An 8,527-nucleotide genomic window follows, 5' to 3' on the forward strand; every position below is an offset into this window, starting at 1 on the left:
CATATAATAGATAATCACATAACAGTCTATAGACAATACTTGATCTAACAGATCTTACCACATAGCACATAACACCATCCTATCTACCAGGATGCCGATCTAACAGATCATACCACATATCATATAATATTATCCTACCCTCTAGGATACCGATCTAACAGATCATACTAGCATAACATAACCATATAATAATCCAAAGGGCCGACCTTGGTGCCTTAGACCCTTGAGTATAGTGAGGAAAACTCACCTCGCAATTGTCGTCTGAAACTAGAAGCTCAACTCCCGGATCACCAACACGAACTCCACCACCTATCGTTACCATAAAACCCTTTTTCGTAAATCTCCAAATTACCAGAATACTCTCAGAAGTCAACTGGTCGACTCTTGGTCAAAGTCAAAGTCCCCAGTCATAGTCAACAGTCCATATTGACTCGACTCGTCGAGTGCAGACCATCGACTCGTCGAGTCCTTCCTGAACTCGAGAAGTCGTGAAATCCTTGATTAGCTCGTCGAGTTCCCCTTTAGCTCGCCGAGTTCATACGTGTCCAAGAATTAGGAGAAACCCTAGCCGACTCGCCGAGTCTTCGAACGACTCGTCGAGTTCAAGGCAATCTTCAACGGACTCGCCGAGTTTGTTCATCAACTCGACGAGTTCACGACCATCTTCATATGACTCGCCGAGTTGACTATGCAACTCGCCGAGTCCTTGCAGACCTTCATCCATGCAGACACTTTTTAAGCCATGCCAAGGTTCCAGATTACAGATCCAAGCTTCTAAGGCATGTTTATCACGTAAAGTTGCAAACTTTACACACATGCAAGGCGCTAAAGGCTCTAAATGACCAATCTAAGCTTCTAATGGAGCTTTACACCTTGGGAGAGTCTCATCCTTGCAAGAGCTGGAAACTTTATGGACTTAGGACTCAAAAGAGGTTCAAATCTGAAGTTTCAACTTCAGATCTACCTCCCATACCAAAATCCCTTCATGAATAACTAAAGAAAGCCCTAGTTTTCACATATGAATGATTCTTAGAAGAAAAAGAGGTTAAGGTAACAGTTGGTTACCTCCAAAACGTGCCCAAACTGAAGTAGACTCTGGATCCACACAGAAATCTTGATGCTAGCCTCTTGATCTACAAATTTCCTTCACAAAAGTCACTCCCCAAAGCTCCAAAACACTCTCCAAGCTCTCACTCACGGCAATTAGGGTTTCTGGGTCTCAAGAGGGTGATAGAGGACAGTGGGAGGCGCTAATGGTCCAATATATAGGGTGCAAAACCCTGAAATTTAGGGTTTCAACTGCCAGCTCCTACTCGTCGAGTCCCCCATACCGACTCGACGAGTCACTCATTAATTGATGTGTCCTGGCCCGCTGCTACTCGACGAGTTATAGCGCCAACTCGTCGAGTAGACCTTAAACATGAAGTCTAAAAGGAAAAATTAATAATACCTGACGGTTGGGATGTTACATATGTAACTCTAATTCTTGTATTTGATTATACTAGGTGTTCATTAGGGTTCCAGTTATTTTGTTGTTCATAGCATGTTACATTCAAAGTGTTAAATACATAGACCCTTTAGGTTACATGTGCCCTTAAATGTTAAGTGAAATTCCGCAAGCACATAGTTATTGTAATATATAAAACCCATCAAAGGTGTGCTTAGATATCAGTAAAAATACAATCATTAATGAAGTTGATGATCTAGTAGGCATCTCGGTCAAAGACATGTGAATTTTGGTATGTGAAAACCTTCAATCATGACCACACTTGTCTGCAAAAAAGAAAAATTAGGGATTGTACTACTAAATTAATCTCCAAGGAAATCATGGACCAGGTCGATTCAAACTGTGCGGTGCCATTTTGAGCCATTAAAGAGCAATTTTAGAAAAAGTATGAAGTTGTTGTGTTGATCCACAAAGCTTATAGGGTAAAAGCTTCAGCTATAATTCACGTGTTTGGTGATTACACAAAGCAATATGATGTGTTAAGAGATTATATTCTATAACTACAAGCAATAAATAAGGGTACAACTATGAAGCTTGAAATAGTTATTGAGCCTAACATTTCTTCCCAAACAAGGCAGTTTAAGAGAGTGTATATTTGATTAAGGGAACAAAAGAAAAGGTTCAAATTTTGATTAAGAGATAGTCTGGGATTAGATTAACGGCCTATTTCCAGGTCAGATTCTCATTACTATTGTGTTAGACTCAAACAATGGAATATACCTACTAACATATGTCATTGTTAAGAGTGAAAACACTTCAAGTTGGAAGTGTGCTATTGAGTGTCTGGGAGATGAGTTGGAACTGTATGAAAATTCAAACTTCACTTTCAATTGTGACAGGAAAAATGTATACATTTGCAATAGCTTAAGTGTTTATTAAATAAACTTGTGTTAACAGTTTTGCTAATGTTTAACAAGGTATCATACATGTAATTGCACAACTGTATCCATGTTTAATAGTTATACCATCACATTAACATCTCCACCACATCACAATCAATGTGGGAGACGAAAGAAAAAGATAAAGTGTAGTGCATATGAAAGGAACTCAATTCAAATTCAAAAAAAACAAGTCAAAGTCAAGTTCATGGTGGAAGTAAACCTCAAAAACTTACCAAGAGGTTTGTGAGTGTTAGATATGGCAAATGCAACAACATGGGCTACAACTCAAGGAATTTCAAGGTTCAATAAGGGAATGAACGTAAGAGTCAAGAAAAGAACTAATGTGTGTTTGTATGTGTACTCTTAGAGTCGTATTTGAATAGATGAAACTTGTCATTTGGTCACTAGTATTATAGCAATGTCTTTTAGTAAAAACTTAATTTTGGGTTCACTAGTATTTGCAAGGTTGTTATTTGTTTGGTTTACATTATTATGTTATGTTTCTATGCTTTTCATATGGACAGTGTACTTGGTTTGATAAATGGTTGATGTAGCCTTTTAGGTAACGACATGAATGGTTATTTATAACATTGTATGGTAACTTTTTGTTCGTCACATATTGTCATAATGTCTTTTTTTACTCATGCAATGTAGTATGATGAGACATACAAGCGGAAGAACAAAAACGCCCTTGGCCTTAGAAGCACATGGTACAAGTTAACGGTAAGAAGTAATGTTATATCCAAATTTGAACCATTGGTGCATATTCAAACCTTTTTGAACCAAAACCGCAAAAAATTCCAACTAAATGTACCAGTTTTTTTTAAGGGTGAGCAAACCAAACCCTGAAACCCAAAAACCGACAAAAGCCAACGAAATTGAAACCGAAATACTGAAACCAAACCCAAACCGTCGATTTTGGGTTTTAATTTCTTAAAACCGAAAAATTAGGCTTGCGTTCGGTTTTGGAAATATTAGAAACCAAGCAAAACCGAACCGAACCGAATTTTATGAAATATAATATATGTTCCGTAAATATATGTGTATATATTCATTCTGGGAGTTATAAACATATACAAGAGTTTGGTCTGATGGTAAGTGCTTTGATGTTGGAGGATACGCGTGCCATTGGTCTCCGGTTCATATCGTCTACCAACATTTATTTCGTCTTTTATTTTGAAAGTCATAGAATGCATCCCACATCGCTTGTGTATACAATTAACAACCCTCTTCTTCTCTTATATAACATATCAAAGATCCCACATCGACTCATGAAGAAAACTTTCACCGTTTTCATCATCTATATATGAAAGTTTCAAAGTACACCAAGTATGTTTGTGATTTGGTTTCAAACCGAAACCAACCCATTAAAAACCAAAAACTAAGAACCCGAATCCAACGGTTTGGGTATTGGGTTCGGTTTTAAAACCTTAAAAACCTATAGTATTGGTTTGGGTTCGGATTTATGTTAAAACCGACCCAATCCAACCCATGCTCACCCAGTTTTTTTTAATCGAAAATATCTAATATACTCCTAAGTTTTTCTTAATGCCACCATTTGTTTTAAAGCTTTTTTATATAAACTCTTAGTAAAAGAAGGTTGTAAAAATGGTTATGTTATCTCATTTCTGTCTCATGCCCTACATGCTGGCGTTGTCCCACGTGGAATTATTACTATGAGCTGGACTCTAACAGCTGAGTTGGCCACTAGCCACCATAATTGTGCAATCTCATAGATACCCGCCATGTGCATGTAGATAGATGATTGAGTCATCTAATTCCAATAACCACCTTCTTACATCTTACAAGTTTCCAATGCAAATTAATTATACAAGTCATGGTAACATTCTTTTTTTAGTTTGCATTAAATATCAAAGAATGGATTACCTAAATAATCTTGCATATATATCATATTGATGCGACAAAAACTTGTCATTTACAAAATAATTCTTTTTTTAGTTTGCATTAAATATCAAAGAATGGATTACCTAAATAATCTTGCATATATATCATATTGATGCAACAAAAACTTGTCATTTACATAATAAGGTATGTTGTGGTTCCAATGTGTATATACCCTACTCACAAAATAACACTATTAGGAGTCAAATTAACTACTTGATCATATATATGACTTAAAAACTGTATTATTATTGACGTAAGATAAAGTATTTATACACATGACTTATTAACTGCTCTTTGTTGAGATTGAATCTTGGAGAGAAGCCGAGAAAGTACTTTCTCTGCTACTGTCACAAGATTCAAACTCCAAATCCTCGAAACCCCAAAACTCATCGTGTTCTTCCTTTTCTTCATCAGGCATTTTCCATCTATTTTTATCGATTTCTTCTTCAAACATTACCTCAAGTACCTATAAAATAAGAATATAGATTAAACTTACGTTTAACATTAATTTACGATGTATTCTTTTTACATGAAGCATCAATTATGCATATACAATGAAGCATAATTATGCATGATCAAGTACTTGGTGTTAAACCTAATACAATAACTCTTATGTAAAAATATTGATATAATAAATGAAACAAGGATATGATTTCTTAACAAAAAGACAAAAGAAAAAAGGTTAACCCTAGTGCTAAAATAGTTGATTACATAAGAAAAAGACAAAAATGGCCCAATATTGACTATGACAATATAGCAAGGTGATCTTTCATTATCAATAAAAATAATCCATATTAGATAAAATTAAAAACGTCCTTATTGTAATTTTAATCATTTTGATTATTAGAAGAAAGAAAATGGAAGTCCATGATTGTCAAAATATATATGCGTCCACGCAAACACACGGGTGGGAAGATGACAACAGGACGAATTTATTTTTGCTATAAACATTTAAATCTTATTTTTATATTATATAACGAAATTTGGTCCTCAAGAGAACGAACTTTTAACCTCTAATTAATGTATGTCGGCTCTATAATCTATAGTTTAAATTAAGCCTCTTTTTTTAAACTGTTTAACATGCATATTTATTGTGATGTTTTTATTTATTAATAAACGTGGTATTTATATAAGACCTATTGTCGGTTTATGATATAATATTTATTTATTTTTAATGTGTAGAAAAGACAAGTAAAATATCGTGGTAGGGTGTTAATTGGAATCATAAAGGGACAAGAAAATAAATTTAAAGGTGATTATCCACTTGTTTAATCTTGGTTAATTACATTCAGTTCATCTATAATTAATTAAAGCATTACTCATCATTTAAAATTCTAAGAATATTCTTCACAACAAAATAATTAAAATTAATCAGAATAGTTAAATATATTTTTTGAATAGTTAAATATATTTTTTGAGCTCAGACATGGTCCCCTACGCATGGTTTAAGCATCCAAGAATGAGCAACATCGAAAACGACAACCTTTAAAAAAGATTAATCCAACTTAATATAATTTAATGTTTTTACTAGATTTTTGAAACATATTTGAAAAAATATTAAAAAAGAACACACACCTCGCTCATCGTAGGGCGCCACGTGGAGGATGGTCGAATACAAAGAGATGCTGCAAAAGCAAGTCTATTAAGTTGCAAATAGTCATATTTACCTTCGAGTCTTGAGTCCACAATTTTTTCCACTTCACCTTGGTTTAATATTGGTCTTGCCTATAAAATCAAAAAATTCAAATTATATATATGTTATATGTATTAATGTATATATAAGATATATATAGCTGGCTAAAAATTTTAAAAACTTTAATCAAACATAAATGTTGGCATTACCCAACCATGCAAGCTTTGGTGGGACCCATCGACAGATTTCTTGCCCGATAAAATTTCAAGTAAAAAAACACCAAAAGCAAAAACATCGGTTTTTTCATCCACAACACCATGCATAAAATACTCGGGAGCCAAATGTCTGTCAACAAAAATAATATTAGTAGGTGTATTTTAAGGGAGGTGATTTTTTTATTTAAAAAATTGATTCATCTACATAAAATACAATACTCTTACAGGTATCATACAATTCTAGAAAAACAATTGCTTTTTATGGATGAATTAGTTTTTTAAATAGAATGTATTTTAAATCATAATAAAAAGAATAAAAATCTAACAATTGAAATTACCCAAATGTTCCTTCGATTGGAGCAATCGAGTGGTGTGTCCATTGCGAAGGTAGCCATTTTGCAAGCCCAAAATCCGATATCTATGAATGATAATACAAGTTATTACGACATTAATTAAAGTGTATTAAATTTAAATTGCTTACTTGTGGTTCAAAATCTTTTGTCACCAAAACATTTGAAGCTTTAATGTCGCGATGAATAATTCTTCTTGGACATACTTTGTGCAAGTAATGTAGCCCCTTAGCGGACCCAATGGCAATCTTGTACCTCGTGTTCCAATCCATAACCGGTAAATTCTCATCTACCAAAAGTAGATAAGACAAAAAAATATTAAATATAATTTTAATATAAATTTTAATCAACAATCATTTTACTTATTCATAAAAAACGCGGATAAATGTTTTTGTTATATATATTAGATGCTTAAAAGAAAAATCTTTCAAGTACAAATATTGAATATGCATGGTCTTATTTGCAATTAACAAAAAAACTTCCAAGTACAAATATTAAATATAGTGTTGTTTGGAAGTAAATAGTTATTAGTGACCCTACAATCTTTAAGTATCGATAACTCATATACATATGATGTATGTGCTTATTTTATGCAATAAATGTTCTCTAAATATGGTTACCGACTCTTTTTATGAGTAAATATGTTTTAATCATTCTAATTGTAATTTTGTCGTAAACTAACAACTAGGCAAAAAGAACACTAAAATGTGCATAATGAATGATTTTAACCATTTTTTTTCTAGTCTCTTGCCTAGTAACCATTATAAAAAGCTTAAAATCTTCATTTTGACATTTTCTTTTTGTATTTTAACAAGTTAGTACTAATAATTAAGAAACTTTTTATGAAAGAAAACAAGAAAAAAGTTGGGAAGTATTACCATGAAGAAGAGAAGCCACAGAACCTTTGGATGAGAATTGAAAGATGAGATAAAGACCACTATCAATACAACAACCCAAGAGTGATGAAACATTTGGATGATTTACATGACCAAGTGTTCCTATTTCTGTCAAGAACTCTTTCTCTTTCCTTTCGTCACATGATGTTTGTGTTAATCTTTTCACAGCAATCGTTTGCCCATCTTCTAACACTCCTTTGTAAACCTCTGCATACCCACCTTTCCCAACCATGTTTTCTGAAACACCCATGTAAAAAAAAGTTAATGACACTAGAAAAAGATTAAAACCCACAAAAAATATTCAAATTTTAGAGATATCCATGAAAGCAATTCATCATTTAACAACATGAATACATATAAAGATTCAATCTTTGCAACTTCCATTAATGGTTCACTTGTTTTGAGCAAAGAACTATGAAAACAAACCCTTTTGGCACTTTGAAAAGATTTGGAACTACCTGAGGAAAAACCATTTGTGGCAACATAAATCTCTTCAAAAGAGAAGCATTTCCAGGTGGGTTTCTTGAAAGACTCTGTTTCACCATTGTTGAATGAATCTTGTTTCATAAAAATGCATTCTTTTGGCAAATCTTCCAAGCTATGACGCTTCATAGAGAAGAGCCTCTTGAAACTTCCTGTTCTGATATACCTCATTTTCTTCTTTTACAGTATCTCTTTCTCTCTCTCTCTAGGGTTAGGATTAAGGGGACATTGTTCAGAGATTGTTTGAAATTTTTGAAGAGAGAATAAAAGATTGTCTTTTGAAGAAGGAAGGTTGGATGAGGGTTTTAAATGGTGTGTGGAATTGGGGGTGGGGTAGTGGTAGTAGTAGTTGTGTCAATATGAAGCTGTTCAAGTGTCGGGTCAATGGGTCAAATTTTTGGACCCATGAGAAATCAATTCTAAGTTTGTGGTGGCAAATCCAAATCATTGTTGAGTCGGGTTATGGACACATCAATTATTTGCCTCTTATTCCATTTTTGATTTAAAAATAAGGTGCGGTTTGTTTTGTACTCTATGTGGATTGTACAAGTACCAATCATGGCAAAAACTAACCCATTTTGAGCATCTGTAAATTGATACAAATATTTGAATTAATTACCATGTACTTACTTAGTGATTTTTGTACAATGGTATCAA

The 8,527-nt window shown here is 33.5% G+C and overlaps 1 protein-coding gene across 1 annotated transcript; it reads right to left on the reverse strand.

Annotated features, from left to right (window-relative positions):
• Positions 1 to 4,372: 4,372 nt before the first annotated feature.
• On the reverse strand, positions 4,373 to 8,208 carry LOC145132633 (Protein kinase superfamily protein). The gene is made up of 7 exons (XM_079067501.1): positions 7,846 to 8,208; positions 7,370 to 7,624; positions 6,623 to 6,780; positions 6,480 to 6,559; positions 6,136 to 6,271; positions 5,869 to 6,018; positions 4,373 to 4,759 (listed from the first exon to the last, which is right to left on the reverse strand). Exons 1-7 carry the CDS (start codon positions 8,039 to 8,041, stop codon positions 4,577 to 4,579), a joined length of 1,158 nt encoding a protein of 385 aa, XP_078923627.1. The 5' UTR covers positions 8,042 to 8,208; the 3' UTR covers positions 4,373 to 4,576.
• Positions 8,209 to 8,527: the final 319 nt, after the last annotated feature.

The sequence above is a fragment of the Lactuca virosa genome, chromosome 8, assembly GCF_052849685.1.
Source record: "Lactuca virosa cultivar CGN04683 chromosome 8, Lactuca_virosa_CGN04683_v6, whole genome shotgun sequence".
Classification (NCBI taxonomy): Eukaryota; Viridiplantae; Streptophyta; class Magnoliopsida; order Asterales; family Asteraceae; genus Lactuca; species Lactuca virosa.

Excerpts from the sequence above, each read along its gene's own strand:
- LOC145132633 (XM_079067501.1), bottom strand. The coding sequence starts at position 8,041 with ATGAGGTATATCAGAACAGGAAGTTTCAAGAGGCTCTTCTCTATGAAG. Across the intron at positions 6,781-7,369 it reads TGTGGCTTCTCTTCTTCATG|ATGAGAATTTACCGGTTATG; the intron begins GTAATACTTCCC and ends TACTTTTGGTAG. Across the intron at positions 6,019-6,135 it reads ACCAAAGCTTGCATGGTTGG|GCAAGACCAATATTAAACCA; the intron begins GTAATGCCAACA and ends TTGATTTTATAG.